The sequence below is a fragment of the Salvelinus alpinus genome, chromosome 12 (genome assembly GCF_045679555.1).
Source record: "Salvelinus alpinus chromosome 12, SLU_Salpinus.1, whole genome shotgun sequence".
In the NCBI taxonomy this organism is placed as follows: Eukaryota; Metazoa; Chordata; class Actinopteri; order Salmoniformes; family Salmonidae; genus Salvelinus; species Salvelinus alpinus.
The window spans coordinates 30,349,360-30,367,987 of record NC_092097.1 but is presented as its reverse complement, the minus strand read 5'-3'; the positions used below and the strand labels follow the sequence as shown (position 1 = coordinate 30,367,987).

Here is an 18,628-nt window from a genome sequence, read left to right as displayed (position 1 = left end):
CGGCCAAACCTTTCCCTAACCAGGACGACGCTGGGCCAATCATAAAACTCATGTCCTTTACAGGGTCAACGTTTCTGATCACTATGTCTGATGTACAGTTACAAGATGACATGGCGTCATACCCTGGGTTGTCCTGAACACAATGAGCTAATGTTTGTTTATTCTTGAAGAGAATCTGCTGCAGCACACGAACCTGAATGCACTCATTACTCCTTTCTATGCCCACCAACATTACCATCTGTTTCTCTGAACTGCCTTGTGAAGCCTAACACTGTAAGATCATGTTTTATAACTTAGCTAGTCATGTTGGCAATAGAACAACCTTTCAAATCATGCTCACCTGACCCAGATTGCGATTTATAATGGACGGTTTTTGGATTGCGTAAAGTACATCTTATATATACATATGCACAAAATGACCAACTGGAGACCTGGATGGCAGGACAAATCAACATAACATTAAGATTAAGATAGGGCATCTGTACTGCCAACATTATGTATAGAGAAATGGGTCAGTCATCACTATTGTCTCTCATTCAATGCTCAATGGATTCTATATAAAAGAGGCTTTTCTCTACCCTAGCTAATAAACCTTTGATTAACTATTGGCTTTGAAATGAGTTGATAGATGCAGCAGTTAGAGCTGTGGTTAGTGGGAGAACCCTTCTGATTGATATAGATTACAGTCATAACAACTAACTGACTTCTTCACTGCCTAACCTACACTCAATGTCTTGTGTTTACCTGAGATTAGAAAAGGTTTATTGTGTGTGTGTGTATGTGTGTGTGTGCGTGTTTGTGTGTGTGAGAGAGAGAGGTGCTGTTTGTGTGTTTTTGGTGAAAGTTTGAAAGTGAAACTATTTGAATATTTGGGTTTGGTGCTTTTACGTGCACATGTGTCTCTGTGTGTGCTGAGACATGCACAGGGCTTAGGGACAAAGGGCTCAGTGAGCTGGCACTGACATTGCACAGTGTCACCAGTGTGAGATGACCCCCCCTGTACCCCCAGTCTTCCACCTCCCACCCAGAGCCCTTTTCTTCCCTCGGGCAGCGGGCCTGCACCCCACAGGGTCCTCTCTGAGGTTTCTACGGCGACAGCTCAATGCCTTTGTCTCAGGGATGCTGTTGTTGCTAGACCATTCAGCTCTCCCTCAATAGCTTTGACTATTCCCATGAAATCCTTCACTGAGCCCTGGTAGAGGAGCAGGAGTTAGCCTGCGCACTGTGCATACCATGCCCTCATATTCTTAATGACATTTCTCTCTTCTGTGTTTGCAGGAGAAAGGGCTGAATGTGGGACTACGAGGTAAGATGTCTTAAGATAACTAAACCATTTCAAATCCCCTGCCTTTGTTCCAAGACGCCTTTTCAACTGAACTTATAGGAATTGGATTTAACATGCACAGTCATTGGGTAGAGTAATAATGATTATTGTATGATGAATATAAAAATGTAACTGTAAAATATACACAGTCCTACACTATCAAGTCTTCAGCCAAATAAACAAAGTCTCTAATTAATGATAAGCTACATCTATGTATGTATCCAAAGATCATGGTGCATATTTAAGGTTATTTGATGTCAGTGGGTGTCTGATACTTCTCAGATAGAGTTCAGTGTGTCAAATTGGAGGGCCTGTTGTCCGGACCTCTCGCAGTCTCTATGGGGGTGTCACAGGGTTCAATTCTCGGGCCGACTCTTTTCTCTGTATACATCAATGATGTCGCTCTTGCTGCTGGTGATTCTCTGATCCACCTCTACGCAGACGACACCATTCTGTATACTTATGGCCCTTCTTTGGACACTGTGTTAACAAACCTCCAGACGAGCTTCAATGCCATACAACACTCCTTCCGTGGCCTCCAAATGCTCTTAAATGCAAGTAAAACTAAATGCATGTTCTTCAACCGATCGCTGCCTGCACCTGCCCGCCCGTCCAACATCACTACTTTGGACGGTTCTGACTTAGAATATGTGGACAACTATAAATACCTAGGTGTATGGTTAGACTGTAAACTCTCCTTCCAGACTCACACTAAACATCTCCAATCCAAAATTAAACTATTTCGCAACAAAGCATCCTTCACTCATGCTGCCAAACATACCCTCATAAAACTGACTATCCTACCGATCCTTGACTTCGGCGATGTCATTTACAAAATACCCTCCAACACTCTACTCAGCAAATTGTATGTAGTCTATCACAGTGCCATCCGTTTTGTCACCATAGCCCCATATAGTACCCACCACTGCGACCTGTATGCTCTCGTTGGCTGGCCTTCGCTTCATATTCGTCGCCAAACCAACTGGCTCCAGGTCATCTATAAGTCTTCGCTAGGTAAAGCCCCGCCTTATCTCAGCTCACTGGTCACCATAGCAGCACCCACCCGTAGCACGCGCTCCAGCAGGTATATTTCACTGGTCATCCACAAAGCCAACTCCCCCTTTGGCCGCCTTTTCTTCCAGTTCTCTGCTGCCAATGACTGGAACGAATTGCAAAAATCACTGAAGCTGGAGTCTTACATCTCCCTCATTAACTTTAAGCATCAGCTGTCAGAGCAGCTTACCGATCATTGCACCTGTACACAGCCCATCTGTAAATAGCCCACCCAACTACCTCATCCCCATATTGTTATTTATTTATTTTGCTCCTTTGCACCCCAGTATATCTACTTGCACATTCATCTTCTGCACATCTATCACTCCAGTGTTAATGCTAAATTGTAATTATTTTGCCACAATGGCCTATTTATTGCCTTACCTCCCTAATCTTACTACATTTGCACACCCTGCATATAGATTTTTCTGTTGTGTTATTGACTGTACGTTTGTTTATCCCATGTGTAACTCTATGTTGTTTGTGTAGCACTGCTTTGCTTTATCTTGGCCAGGTCGCAGTTGTAAATGAGAACTTGTTCTCAACTGGCCTACCAGGTTAAATAAAGGTAAAATTAATCAAAATAAAAAACAAAGGAACAAGCTACTGCAGGTCATACAGGATGGAGTTCTCAGAACATCTTGTTCACATACAACCATTATTTTCTGCTCCATTTACCTTATTGCCAGGAGTTAATACAAACCTAAGCATCATGTGATGCAAAGCCACAATGAGCAGAATGGTTGAGGCTGTGTTTAGAGTTCCGGCTGGATGGCAGAGCGGACAGGGCTGTGTGTCACTGCTCTCTGTCTCTGGGAAGGGCTCCAGGACCGCAGTGCAGATGGAGCAGGCATGTTGTTAGTGTGTGTGCTGTTAGTGTGTGTGTGTGCTGTTAGTGTGTGTGTGTGCTGTGAATGTGTGTGTGCGCACGTGTGTGTGTGATATAAATGAAGTAAATTCCTAGGTGTATTTTAATATGTTTTGTAATATTATTATAAGTTTGGATAAGACTTAAATATATTTTAGGAATGCTACTTTGGTTGAGCCTGACGACTCCTCCACTGCTCTGTCGTTCGCTACAATCTTTAGTCTGAGATCGCCATTGAAGTCGTTTGTGGAGATAAGGGGCATTTTAACAAAACAAATTCATCAGCGATTGGATCGTCTCTAGCCAATCAGAGCATCAATGCCAATCACCGCCGCTTCACCCACGTGTTTTATGGCTCTGACCCAACCCATCGGTTCTGGACCAATCAGACGGCCCCAAATGTGTTCGCATTCGGTGAAGGGTCGGGGAGGTACTCAGATTCAGACTCATTGTGGAGAAGAAACTAACGTCCGTGGGCGTAGCGTAGCGTTTTGCCAGAGCAAGGAGTCTGGGTAGCCAGGCAAACTTTAGTTTGCCCTGTCCATGACCGGCCTTGCCGAAGTACCACCGGTCTGCTAACCACACTGTACTGAGTGTATAAACCATTAGGAACACCTGCTCTTTCCATGACATAGACTGACCTGGTTAATCCAGGTGAAAGCTATGATCCCTTATTGATATCACCTGATAAATTCACTTCAATCAGTGTAGATGAAGGGGAGGAGATAGGTTAAAGAAGGATTTTTAAGCCTTGAGACAATTGAGACATGGATTGTGTATGTGTGCCATTCAGAGGGTGAATGGGCAAGACAAAATATTTAAGTGCCTTTGAACGGGGTATGGTAGTAGGTGCCAGGCCCACCGGTTTGTGTCAAGAACTGCAACGCTGCTGGGTTTTTCTAGCTTCAGTTTCCCGTGTGTATCAAGAATGGTTCACCACCCAAAGAACATCCAGCAACTTCACACAACTGTGGGAAGCATTGTAGTCAACATGGGCCAGCATCCCTGTGGAGCGCTTTCAACACCTTGTACAGTCCATTCCCCAACGAATTGAGGCTGTTCTGAGGGCAAAAGAGGGGGTGCAATAAATATTAGGAAGGTGTTCCTAATGTTTTGTACACTCAGTGTATATGTGAGGGATAACCTGAACTATCAGCAGGTGTGCTTGATTTTATAAGCTCTGATTAATAATGTTTACATTCAGCTATATATTTGGAATCATTAACCTCTCTTATGTTTTCAATAAGTCAGTCAGAGTGGGTTTTATGAAGGGGCCCCAAGCCCCCAGCCCTCGAGACACTCAGGGACCCAACACTCCCAGCAGCCCAGCCTAGCGCTGCCTAAGGGTTAATTACAGGGCAGAGCCATCAGGTTTAAATAACACACCACCAGTAAGTGATAAAACTCCTCGTTTTGGTAGAATTTTCAACATTTGGATATGGATCACTTCCTCCTGCCTACACACATAAAATAAAAAAAATAGAGCAGACGGGGATATTTGGGAAGGTGTTTTCATAACTGCATTTCAGCCTTGCGTGTTCGTTCAACTGTTTCACAGCATATGGTGTTTTTGTTCCCTTCTTCACCCGTCATCTCCCCAGGCCCCCCACTCTACCCCCTAAACCACAGAAAATGCGGAAGCCTAGGCCGCGCTCCATCTATAACCATAAACTGTTTAACGGCAATATGGAGACCTTCATCAAGGTACCCGCCCATGGCTAGGGTGTGTGAATTAGTGCCCTCTGTGGGGCTGGAGAGAGAGGGCAGCTAGGGTCCTCCTCTCTCTCCCTTGCGCTCTCTTCCTGCTTACTGCTCAACCTCATCCTGTAACCTCTGTCTTTAACCTCACCTCCTCTTCCTCTCTTCCCATGGCTCTGACGATGCACACAAACATGGTGAAGGAGGATTAGTGTCTCCCTATCCTTTTAGATGTAGTAGTAGCACAGGCCTCTAACCTCGGCTAATCCTCAGACGTGAGGATACCGTGTCTCATAGTCCCCATACTGGCTCTGTAGAGAGCCCTGTGCTAGTTGGTTCTGTCCCTCACTGCACCCCGTCTCACTGCATCTCAAGCCATCCCAGCGGCCTCTGACCTGTGCTTATCCTCCAGGCCTCCAGGGGGTCTCTGTCTGTCTGTCATCTGTGCTTCTCTAACTGTGTTGCCTCTCTGCCTCCTTCCCTCTGCACCTCCTTGCTGCGCTACTTTCTGCCCCAGGGGAAGACGGAATGCCCGTACCCGCAATCAGGTACTATCAGTGGGGGGTGGTAGGATGGGAGGTAGTGCGCATGGCACGGTGCTGTAGAGTGGGGCCACCTGAAAACTATTACACTAATAGTTCTACATGCTGATTTCTGCCTTCTCCTCCACACGCAGTCATACTAATGAGCTCCAATAGCATGTCACTGCTACTCCACTTGTTTCATGACTGTTTGCTTGCTATAATGAGGGGCTGTGAATAGCAATGGTTTATATCTGTCACTTTAATGGTGCTCACTTGAATGTTGGTGGACACTGCTGTTTATGAAGCCATCAAGAAGAGGCATTTATTTCCTTATGGTGGGGTGCAGGGCAGGCCTAGAATACTCTGTGCTCTGATTAATAGAATACACAGTATGCTAAAATGTATTTTATTATACATAAACAACAGAATCTATCAATATGGACAGTCTAGTATTTGTGGTTAATAATTTTCTTGTCACTGTATTAGTGTCAGTCATCCATGCTTTGCTCTCACTATTGCCATGATTTGCTCTCAGGATTCAGGTCAACCTATTCCTCTTGTGGTTGAGAGCTGTATTCGACACATCAATTTGTATGGTAAGTCTACTAAAATGACACCCTTACTGTAATGACTGCATAGAAGGGTATTCAGAAAGCAATGAACTCCACTGTGAACATAACATATGATATATCCTCTGGGTAGAGGTAATACAGTCACTAAAACATCTCCAGGTCTTGAGACATACAGTGCCAGTCAAAAGTTTGGACACTCCTACTCATTCCAGAGTCTTTCTACATTGTATACTAATAGTGAAGACATCAAAACTAGGAAATAGCACATATGGAATCATGTAGTAACCAAAAAAGTGTTAAACATCAAAATATTTTTTATATTTGAGATTTTTAAAGTAGCCACCTTTTGCCTTGATGACAGCTTTGCACAATTTTGGCATTCTCTCAACCAGCTTCATGAGGTAGTCACCTGGAATGCATTTCAATTTACAGGTGTGCCTTGTTAAAAGTTAATTTGTGGAATTTTTTCCTCCTTAATACGTTTGAGACAATCAGTTGTATTGTGACAAGGTAAGGGTAGTATACAGAAGATAGCCCTATTTGGTAAAAGACCGTCCATATTATGGCAGGAACAGCTCAAATAAGCAAAGCGAAATGACAGTCTATAATAACTTCAAGACATGAAGGTCAGTCAATCTGGAAAATTCAAGAACTTTGAAAGTTTCTTCAAGTGCAGTCGAAAAACCATCAAGCGGTATGATGAAACTGGCTCTCATGAGGACTGCCACCGGAAAGGAAGACCCAGAGTTACCACTGCTGCAGAGGATAAGTTCATTAGAGTTACCAGCCTCAGATGGCAGCCCAAATAAATGCTTCACAGAGTTCAAGTAACAGACACCTCTCAACATCAACTGTTCAGAAGAGACAGCATGAATCAGGCCTTCATGGTCGAATTGCTGCAAAGAAACAACTACTAAAGAACACCAATAAGAAGAGACTTGCGTGGGCCAAGAAACATGAGCAATGGACATTAGACCGGTGGAAATCTGTCCTTTGGTCTGATGAGTCCAAATTTGAGATTTTTGGTTCCAACCGCTGTGTCTTTGTGAGCCGCAGAGTAGGTGAACGGATGATCTCCGTATGTGTGGTTCCCACCATGAAGCATGGGGGAGGAGGTGGGATGGTGTTGGGGTGCTTTGCTAGTGACACTGTGATTTATTTAGAATTCAAGGCACACTTAACCAGCATGGCTACCACAGTATTCTGCAGCGTTACACCATCCCATGTGGTTTGCGCTTAGTGGGGCTATCATTTGTTTTTCAACAGGACAATGACCCAAAGCACACCTCCAGGCTTTGTAAGGGCTATTTGGTGATGGAGTGTTGCATCAGATGACCTGGCCTCCACAATCACCCGACCTCAACCCAATTGAGATGGTTTGGGATGAGTTGGACCGCAGAGTGAAGGAAAAGCAGCCAACAAGTGCTCAGCATTTGTGGGAACTTCTTCAAGACTGTTGGAAAAGCATTCCAGGTGAAGCTGGTTGAGAGAATGCCAAGAGTGGGCAAAGCTGTCATCAAGGCAAAGGGTGGCTACTTAGAATAATCTAAAATATATTTTGATTTCTTTAACACTTTTTTGGTTACTACATGATTCCATATGTGTTATTTCATAGTTTTGATATCTTCACTATTATTTTTACAAAGTAGAAAATAGTAAAAATAAAGAAAAACCCTTCAATGAGAACTGTAGGTCTATCCAAACTTTTGACTGGTACTGAACCTGCTATGATTTAACCTCAGCCCCTAGTGAATAACATGACAGGAGTGTGGTAACACATCACGTGGCAGCACATCACGCATAGGGACTGACAGGTCCCTTGGTCTTTGTTTACTAATCACTTCAACCTTCCCTCCTCATATCTTCATCCTTCTGTCCACCTCCACATCTGACTCCAGCCATAGTGGTGTAGCCCCAAGGCCTGTACCCCCCTCCTGACCCCTCCTTCCCCTACCCCCCTAGACCTAATGAAACCCCCACAAACTGATTAGGGGTTCTCTAATAGAAACCATATGCAGCAGACCATCTGAGGGCCCTCACCTGGAAGAAGAAAAAACATGTCCCTTCATGACTAGATTACATTTCCTGCTCTCTGTTGTGTGTTCGCCGTTGGTCTTTCATGTAGTCGGCCATCTGGGTGTGGGGATAATGGTGGGCTCAGGCTCAGCCTTGGACTCACTATGATGTTTCTATGTGTTGTTGCAGGGCTCCAGCAGCAGGGCATATTCCGTGTGCCTGGATCCCAGGTGGAGGTTAATGATATTAAAAACTCATTTGAGAGAGGTAGGTCCCTGGTGAGACTGGGGGTAAATGGTGATAGATTAGCTTTTAGTTTTTCCTCTACAGCTCAGGATCAATAACACTACAAACTCATTGAACTTCAGACATACAGTAGAAATCTTCATATTATTTTCTACGTGTAACAAGCAAGAATTTGTAAGCCCACCTTAAAAAAAAAAAGTACAGTAATGAAGTATTTATTGGTTAATCTTTTCAGTGATTCAGTTCTGTTGCAGTGGTCAGATCCTCCAAAATAATAACTCTACTCTATTGTTTTACTAGGCGAAGACCCATTGATTGAAGACCAGAATGAACATGACATCAACTCAGTGGCAGGGGTCCTCAAGCTGTACTTCAGGGGCCTGGAGAACCCTCTGTTCCCCAAGGAACGCTTCCTGGATCTCATGTCTACTATAAGTGAGTAGACTCTACACTGTTGGTCAATGTAGTAAATGTGTTCAGGGTAACTGAAATTATACCATATTCCTACCCATCTGGGTGGTGAAATAACACAATTGGAGCTACAGTACAGTACATGCCTTTGGATTATTCACACTATCTAGGTGGGTACCTCACTAGTAGAGATAGAATCAGAATAGGAGAGAGAGAAGCCAACCTCCAGGTCCACAGATACATCATCACTCCCCAACCTCTACACCCTACACACACTGCTTTATGGTATAGCAGGGTAGGGTCGAGAGGCACGCAGTGGAACACATGGAAACAATCTCAACACCACCTGTGATTCAGTAGAAACCCAATAGGAAGGGAGGAGAGAGGGGACCACATCAGTCTACTAACTCAGCACAGCTTTGCAGTGTTTTCCCCTGCTCCAGATAGCCCAGTCACTCAAATCACCATATCCTCTGATTTAAATGAGGAGGGGTTATCTATTAATAATAGGAGCGTTTGTGTTGTCATTACTGTACCTTAGTATGACTGCCAGCCCCCTGCTAAAGTCTGCTCATTCTGTATATTCAATAGATCATGGTGTTGTTATGGAGCATCATGTCTTTATTTTCCTACCATTAATCTCAGTGCCAGGTGGTGTTATGACTCTCTGGCCTTCTTCTGTTTCAGAACTGGAGTCTGGAGCTGAGAGAGCGCATCACGTCCAGCAGATTGTTGTGACTCTTCCTCGCACCGTCATCATCGTCATGAGATACCTGTTTGCTTTCCTCAATCAGTAAGTTGGCCACATTGACATAACAACTCACATATCACAGTCCTCTGTTGTTGAATAGAGTTGTCCCTATACCAGAGAACCTATACACTAAGGGCATTCATTAAAACAGGATGGAGTAAAGGTCTAAAATTATAACTTTTATAAAAATTTCGGAGTCTTGGGGAAAAGAAAAATCCCTGTACTGCACTAAATCAACAAAACTAGTGAATCTCTGCTGCAGTATTCAGAGAGGAAAATACATTGATTTCCAGAGTTATTGAACAGCCCTACTGTTCACCTCCTATTTATTACCGCGTCTGCCAGCAGCTCTTTAGAACTTATTTACGGGCCTGCTCAGAAACAGATCCATCAACCCAGTAATATACCTGTCCTGTTTTATTGGGCTGTTATTGATGCTCCCTTTGCTTGGTTCCACTGCAGAACAAAGCGTTTGATTCCACATTCTGACTTTTACCTCTGTGTTTTATGCCCCCCTCATACAGAGTTAGGCTCTGGGCCAGCTGTAGTTCTTTACTGCTCCAGCTCCACACCACAGCTCCACAACACAGCTCCACACCACAGCTCCACACCACACCACAGCTCCACACCACTCTGTTCTGATTATGAGCCCCTCTTAAAACAGATGAGTGTGAGGATAGGCCGTTTGCCTGACTGGGATGCTGCTGGAAGGGAGGATGGGCTTACTGCCCCTAAACCAGGATGGCTTATTAATAGGCCTGTTAAACTGTGAAGTTTTAAGGGCAGGCTTGTTAAGGTTGGAAGGGTGTGGGAATCTAAGCTAAACAGGGAGACTGAGGAATGTGCTAGCTAAGTTGGGATGTTGGGGGTTAATGTAACTAAAGGTAGGGGGTTTAAGGATTTTCTTATACTGAGATGTGGTGGAGGGCCAAAATGGATCTCAACTCATGTAGTAAAGGACATGTTGCTACTTCAGTGAAGTTGTAGATCTCAACTCACTGTAGAGTGTAGAGTCTACAGTCACAGCCATACTCAACCCTCTTTATATTAGAGGTAATCAAATGGCTACCAGGACTATTTGCATTATGTGCCCCCCCTCTTTTTACGCTGCTGCTACTCTCTGTTTATCATATATGCATAGTCACTTTAACTATACATTCATGTACATACTACCTCAATTGGGCCGACCAACCAGTGCTCCTGCACATTGGCTAACCGGGCTATCTGCATTGTGTCCCGACACCCACCACCTGCCAACCCCTCTTTCACGATACTTCTACACTCTGTTCATCATATATGCATAGTCACTTTAACCATATCTACATGTACATACTACCTCAATCAGCCTGACTAACCAGTGTCTGTATGTAGCCTCGCTACTTTTATAGCCTCCCTACTGTATTTAGCCTGTCTTTTTACTATTGTTTTATTTCTTTACTTACCTATTGTTCACCTCATACCTTTTTTGCACTATTGGTTAGAGCCTGTAAGGAAGCATTTCACTGTAAGGTCTACACCTGTTGTATTCAGCGCATGTGACAAATAAACTTTGATTTGATTTGGGAAACAAATAGGCCTCACTTTTATTGGCAAACGTAGGTCTTTGAGTATGTTTAATGGATCCACCCATCAATTCACCTCATAATGTAAATATGAAGTTCATTGGTTCATCTCTCTCTCTCTCTTCCCCTCCAGTCTATCCCAGTACAGTGATGAGAACATGATGGATCCCTATAACCTGGCCATCTGCTTCGGCCCCACCCTGATGCCCATCCCCGACGGACAGGACCCTGTAGCCATCCAGGCACACGTCAATGAGGTCATCAAGACCATCATCATCCACAACGAGGTCATCTTTCCCAGCTACCGTGAGCTGGACGGGCCAGTCTATGAGAAGTGCATGACTGGAGGAGAGGAGTACTGGTGAGAAGTAGCTAGACCTGGGAGGTCACCATCTTTAAGACAAGCACTGAAGACATACCGTATGGCTAAGGCTAAAGCAGTAATACTGTTACTTGTGTAACGCTGGGTTTATCACCAGTACAGTTAGACTGTTCTTCTTCTGGCCGCTCCAGCATATGGCATGGTCACTCACAGACTACATTACCATCCTGCTTGATAATGTGGTGAGAAGAGCGGAATTTGGAGTGTGTAGTAGAGATGAGGATGCTAGGCTCATTTATGTAAAGCATGAGTGCATTCCTATGGGGATGGTATTTTCTTAAGCACATGCTTTTACAGACAGTGCTTGGATATAATACCTAAGATAATTCATTTTATCTAGTGGCTAGAAATTTAGAATTGTATTTAGTTAAAGAGCAGGTCTGCATGGAAGGATATATTATGTAACTGTTTATATGGCCTTTTCTCGTTGTCGCGTTTTATCCCAATATTCATGATACAGATACTCTAAAGTTCATGTAGAACTAATTATTCAAATCAAAATCAAATCAAAGTTAATTTGTCATGTGCACAGGATACAACAGGTTTAAACAGTGTAGTGAAATGCTTACTTGTAGGCTCTTTCTCAACAATGCCATATTCAATATCATGGTAAAGAAATAGAAAAGTGTCAAATCCAGAATAGATTATTTTAAAAAGAGCTCAGAATTAATACTAAATCAGGGAAAATAAAAACACACCAGAAATAATATAGACATGAGAATGTAAGATATGCAAGGCCAGTACCATATCAATGGGCAGGGATACTGGTGATAGTTGAGGTAGATACTGTACAGTGCATTCAAAAAGTATTCAGACTCCTTGATTTTTTTCACATTTTGTTACGTTACAGCTTTCTTCTAAAATGTATTGAATTGTTTTTTTCCCTCATCAATCTACACACAGTACCCAATAATGACAAAGCAGACCTTTACTCAGTAATTTGTTGAAGCACCTTTGGCAGCGATTACAGCCTTGAGTCTTCTTGAGTATGACGCTACAAGCTTGGCACACCTGTATTTGGAGAGTTTCTCCCATTCTTCTCTACAGATCCTCTCAAGCTCTGTCAGGTTGGATGGGGAGCGTTGCTGCACAGCTTTTTTCAGGACTCTCCAGAAATGTTAGATTGGGTTCAAGTTCAGGCTCTGGCTGGGCCAATCAAGGACATTCAGAGACTTTCCAGAAGCCACTCCCGCTTTGTCTTGGCTGTGTGCTTAGGGTGGTTGTCCTGTTGGTTTTCATCAAGGATCTCTCTGTACTTGGCTCTGTTCATCTTTTCCTCGATCCTGACTAGTCTCCCAGTCCCTGCTGCTGAATAACATCCCCACAGCATGATGCTGCCAACCACCATGCTTCACCGTAGGGATGGTGCCAGGTTTCTTCCAGACGTGACGTTTGGCATTCAGGCTAAAAAGTTCAATCTTGGTTTCATCAGACCAGAGAATCTTGTTTCTCATGGTCTGAGAGTCTTTTAAGGTCCCTTTTGGCAAACTCCAACCGGGCTGTCATGTGCCTTTTACTGAGGAGTGGCTTCCGTCTGCCCACTCGACCATAAAGGCCTGATTGGTGGACTGCTGCAGAGATGGTTGTCCTTCTGAAAGGTTCTCCCATCTCCACAGACCAAGGCCCTTCTCCCCTGATTGCTCAGTTTGGCCGGGCAGCCAGCTCTAGGAAGAGTCTTGGTGGTTCCAAACTTCTTCCATTTAAGAATGATGGAGGCCACTGTGTTCTTGGGGACCTTGAGTGCTGCAGATATTTTTTGGTACCCTTCCCCAGATCTTTGCCTCGACTGTCTCAAATCAAATCAAATTTTATTAGTCACATGCGCCGAATACAAAAGGTGTAGACCTTATAGTGAAATCCTTACTTACGAGCCCTTAACCAACAATGCAGTTTCAAAAAAATATGGATAAGAATAAGAGATAAAAGTAAAAAGTAATTAAAGAGCAGCAGTAAAATAACAATGGCGAGAGTATATACAGGGGTACACTACTGACGATGCGCTCCCCAAATTTCACCAGTCTCACTGTTCATGAACTCTTGGAAGTGCTTGCACAAAGGATAGTAACATCTCATCCTGTGTTCTTGGAATCTGAATATCTGGACTAGTCCAGTGACTGCTGAGAAAGATCAGCTGACAACAGTGGAAAGTCCTTGTGGCGGCACGGAGAGACGGCTGACAGGAGGGAATAGACCCCACTGGGACAGTCATGGGGTAGCTTCCCATTTCTGTAGTTTCCCATGCTTCGCAGTATGTTGGAAACACCCGCTTTTAGCTACAGAAAGTCAATATACGAGAATACCCCTAGAGTCTGCGAGAGCGGGGGCGGAAGATGACTCATTGGCTGACAACATGGTAACGACTGGACCGGAAACGACTACGAGTAATGAGAGCACAGCACAAGAGAACACCACAGCAACTGTCACAAGTTCCGCTGCAACAGCGGGCCACAAAGAGATGCAGGTATGTGTCTGTGGTTGGAGGAAAGTTACATCACACCATGGGTTGAGGATCCACCAGGGGAAGAAGGGCTGTTTGGGTAAAGAGAGACAGAGGCCTCGCATTGATCACTTTCTGCGAAAGCGATCAAATCAGTCGAATGAAGCACAGCAACTGGACGCAAACCATAGTTTGCAGTGCATCAGTACCACTGTCATGGAGGACGTAAACTCAAGCACCGAAGTAACAACTGAGGTGGAACCAACAACAGGAGTGGAACTCACCCAGCCTCCCAGACCTGCAGTCGAGAGGAGACTACCAGGGCACAGACCGTATGTGAAGTGGCCTGGCGCCAGTGACAAGAAGTTGTGGGAAGCAGTGAATACTGACCTTACCTTGACCCTCGAGAAACTTCGAGGCACAGTGGAGAAGAAGTTGGAGAGGATGGGGGACATCATCTATGAGTACGGGGCAGAAAGCTTTGGAGTGCAAGAGGCAAAAGGCGGGAGAAAGGTTCCAACCCCACCAGTTTCCAGGAGGCAACAAGAAATCAAGCGCCTCGTTCAAGAAAGGAGACAGCTTAAGAAACAGTGGAAGAAGGCCTCGGAAGTGGAAAAGGAGGGCATAGAGGCACTTCAGGCTGACATTAAAACCCGGTTGGCATCCCTCCGTAGAGCAGAGAACCTACGGAAACGCAGAAGGAAGAAAGAACAAACTAGAACTCGATTCTATAAAGATCCCTTCAAGTTCCTTAAAAGTCTCTTCACGAAGGAAAAAAGTGGAGCTCTAAAAACAACAAAGAAAGACCTAGAGGAGCACCTGATAACAACAAACTTTGACTCAAAGCGACATGAACATCTGGCCATCCCATCAGATATCCCACCCATTGAACCCCCGGAACATCATATTGAGACCAGCCCTCCGACATGGAAAGAGGTGGAAAACACAGTTCGACGGGCAAGAACAGCATCAGCCCCGGGGCCAAATGGAGTCCCGTACAAAGTGTATAAGAACGCACCAGACGTCCTGAGGGTCCTCTGGAGGCTTATGAGAACAGCTTGGCAAAAGAAGATAATACCCAAAGTGTGGCGTAGGGCAGGCGGGGTCCTGATCCCTAAGGAGAAGGATGCAGTGAACATCAGCCAATTCCGCCCAATCTCCTTACTGAATGTCGAGGGTAAAATCTTCTTTAGGGTCATTGCCCAGAGGATGTCCGAGTACCTGCAAAGGAATGCGTACGTCGATACATCTGTACAGAAGGCAGGAATATCAGGGTTCTCTGGCTGCTTGGAACACTCCAGCATGATCTGGCACCAGATCCAAATGGCCAAGGTGGAAAAAAGAGACCTCCATGTAGTCTTCCTCGACCTCGCCAATGCATTTGGCTCTGTGCCCCATGAACTCCTGTGGTCTGCCTTCAGATTTTTCCACATACCGGACACCATCACAATGCTGGTGAAGTCGTACTTCCAGGATCTGCAGTTCTGCTTCACCACCTCAGAGTTCACCACCTCATGGCAGTGCCTGAATGTAGGTATAATGGCGGGATGTACCATTTCTCCGTTGGCATTCATAATGGCAATGGAGGTTATCATCAGATCCTCAAAATGGGTTGCTGGTGGACAGCGAGTCGACTCTGGTTTCCGCCTCCCTCCACTCAGAGCCTACATGGACGACATTACAACATTGACCACCACTGTCCCATGCACCAGGAGACTGCTCAGAAAACTCGAGGAGAACATCAGCTGGGCCCGTATGAAGATTAAACCATCCAAGTCACGCAGCATCTCGATTGTGAAGGGAGTACTCTCTGACCTGAAATTCTTCATCGGAGATGACCAAATCCCAACAGTGTCTGAGCAGCCGGTAAAAAGCCTTGGAAGGTGGTATGATGCAAGCCTGAAGGACAAAGACCAGGTGCAACAGCTGCGCAAAGACATCAGTAGTAGCCTACAGTCCATCGACAACACCCAGCTACCTGGAAAGTTAAAGGCCTGGTGTCTGCAGTTTGGTCTCCTACCCCGGGTGTTGTGGCCCCTAGCAGTGTATGAGGTTCCAATCTCAACAGTGGAGAAGATGGAAAGAGGAGTCACAGGCTACTTAAAGAAGTGGCTCGGAGTTCCACGATGCCTTACCACCATAGGCCTCTATGGAGATGGTGTCCTCAAGCTGCCCCTCACCAGTCTAACAGAGGAATTCAAGTGTGCAAAAACCAGGCTCCAGATGACACTGAATGAATCTCGAGACCCAGTGGTGAGCAACAACGCGCCGACCTTGGCAACTGGGCGCAAATGGAGGCCAGGAAAAGCAGTCCAGGAGGCAACAGCAGCCCTCAGACATGCTGACATTGTGGGTCATGTTCAGCAAGGGAGAGGAGGCCTTGGGCTAACTAGCCGTGCTGCTTGGAGTAAGGCCACTGCACCAGAGCGGCGGAAGATGGTAGTGCAGGAAGTACGCCATCAGGAGGAGGCTGCAAGGTGGGCCAAGGCAGTCTCTCTTGCCAAACAGGGACAGTGGACTCGATGGGACAGTGTGGAGAAGAGGAAGATCAGCTGGAAGGATCTGTGGGCCATGGAAGCGAGGCGGTTGAGCTTTTCCATCAGAGCAACATATGACGTCCTTCCAACACCAGTTAATCTTCACCAATGGTATGGTGAAGATCCGGACTGTGCCCTCTGTTCCATGCCAGCCAACCTCAGGCACATTCTCACAGGGTGTAAAACAAGCCTCACCCAAGGACGCTACACTTGGCGTCACAACCAAGTCCTTAAAAAACCTTACGTCCGCCCTGGAGGACAAGCGAGCTGCCACCAACTCCCTACCACCCCCAGCAGCATCACACCCCTTACGGACGACCTTTGTCCGCGAAGGGGCTAAACCACCGAAGAGCGGCTCTACACCATTAGAGCGAGACCAGCTGCGCTTGGCCCGCGACTGGAAAATGCTAGCTGACATTGGCCGGCAACTTGTGTTTCCTCCGGAGATCGCAACCACCACCCTAAGACCTGACATGGTGCTCTGGTCCCATTCGCTCAAGAAGGTCTTCATCATTGAGCTCACAGTACCCTGGGAGGACTCAGTAGATGAGGCTTATGAGCGAAAACATCTGCGCTATGCCGATCTAGCTGCCGAAGCACGGCATCATGGCTGGAACACAGAAGTCCGACCAGTGGAGGTGGGCTGCAGAGGTTTTGTGGCAACATCTACAACCAGACTGCTTAGAGACCTGGGAATTAAGGGCCAGAGCCAGCGTTCGGCAATCAAAGCTGTATCAGAGGCGGCAGAAGGCAGCAGTCAATGGCTCTGGATGAAGAGGAAAGACCCCAGCTGGGCCCCGAAATGAGAGGGCCAGGAGGTATGCGGTCAACAATGCTTGACTCAGGGAGGAAGACGCCCCTGCCATGCATAGTCCCATGGGATGTTGGCTATCAACAACAAGGCAACTCCTATGACTAATTGGGAATGGGACGCAAGCGTAGGATTGATCACCCTGTCGCTGGCCGCCTTTGGGGAGGGTGTATAGTGTGAAAGGCCGAAACACCCTAGGAACCAAAGGTACACTACTGACGATGCGCTCCCCAAATTTCACCAGTCTCACTGTTCATGAACTCTTGGAAGTGCTTGCACAAAGGATAGTAACATCTCATCCTGTGTTCTTGGAATCAGGGGTGTACCGATACAGAGTCAATGTGCGGGGGCACCGGTTAGTTGAGGTAATATGTACATGTAGGTAGAGTTATTAAAGTGACTATGCATAGATGACAACAGAGAGTAGCAGTGGTGTAAAAAGCGGGTGGGGTGGGGCACTGCAAATAGTCTGGGTAGCCATTTGACTAGATGTTCAGGAGTCTTATGGCTTGGGGGTAGAAGCTGTTTAGAAGCCTCTTGGACCTAGACTTGGCGCTCCTGCACCGCTTGCCGTACGGTAGCAGAGGTAACAGTCTATGACTAGGGTGGCTGGAGTCTTTGACAATTTGTAGGGCCTTCCTCTGACACCACCTGGTATAGAGGTCCTGGATGGCAGGAAGCTTGGCCCCAGTGATGTACTGGGCCGTTCGCACTACCCTCTGTAGTGCCTTGCGGTCGGAGGCCGAGCAGTTGCCATAACAGGCAGTGATGCAATCAGTCAGGATGCTCTCGATGGTGCAGCTGTAGAACCTTTTTAGGATCTGAGGACCCATGCCAAATCCTTTCAGTCTCTTGAGAGGGAATAGGTTTTGTCGTGTCCTCTTCACAACTGTCTTGGTGTGCTTGGACCATGTTAGTTTGTTGGGGATGTGGACACCAAGAAACTTGAAGCTCTCAACCTGGTCCACTGTAGCCCCTTCGATGAGAATGGGGACCTGCTCGGTCCTCTTTTTCCTGTAGTCCACAATCATCTCCTTTGTCTTGATCACGTTGTCCTGGCACCACACAGCCAGGTCTCTGACCTCCTCCCTATAGATTGTCTCATTGTTGTCGGTGATCAGGCCTACCACTGTTGTGTCTTCGGCAAATTTATTGATGGTGTTGGAGTCGTGCCTGGCCGTGCAGTCATGAGTGAACAGGGAGTACAGGAGGGGACTGAGCACGCACCGCTGAGGGGCCCCTGTGTTGAGGATCAGCGTGGCGGATGTGTGGTTACCTACCCTTACCACCTGGGGCGGCCCGTCAGGAAGTCCAGGATCCAGTTGCAGAGGGAGGTGTTTAGTCCCAGGGTCCTTAGCTTATTGATGAGCTTCGAGGGCACTATGGTGTTGAACGCTGAGCTGTAGTCAATGAATAGCATTCTCACATACAGTGGG

General features: G+C 46.0%; 1 protein-coding gene across 2 annotated transcripts in view; it reads left to right on the top strand.

The window, feature by feature from the left end:
• LOC139535838 (SLIT-ROBO Rho GTPase-activating protein 3-like) overlaps positions 1 to 18,628 on the top strand; it is a 114,350-nt gene that overhangs the window by 70,561 nt on the left and 25,161 nt on the right. The window contains exons 11-17 of one of the 2 annotated variants that reach the window (XM_071335672.1): positions 1,279 to 1,306; positions 5,461 to 5,491; positions 6,003 to 6,063; positions 8,245 to 8,322; positions 8,602 to 8,736; positions 9,400 to 9,505; positions 11,159 to 11,386. In XM_071335672.1, the coding sequence (XP_071191773.1) occupies positions 1,279 to 1,306; positions 5,461 to 5,491; positions 6,003 to 6,063; positions 8,245 to 8,322; positions 8,602 to 8,736; positions 9,400 to 9,505; positions 11,159 to 11,386 (667 nt within the window). Of the gene's footprint in view, positions 1 to 1,278; positions 1,307 to 4,846; positions 4,950 to 5,460; positions 5,492 to 6,002; positions 6,064 to 8,244; positions 8,323 to 8,601; positions 8,737 to 9,399; positions 9,506 to 11,158; positions 11,387 to 18,628 lie in introns of both variants that reach the window. The other variant, XM_071335671.1, reaches the window with a different exon arrangement.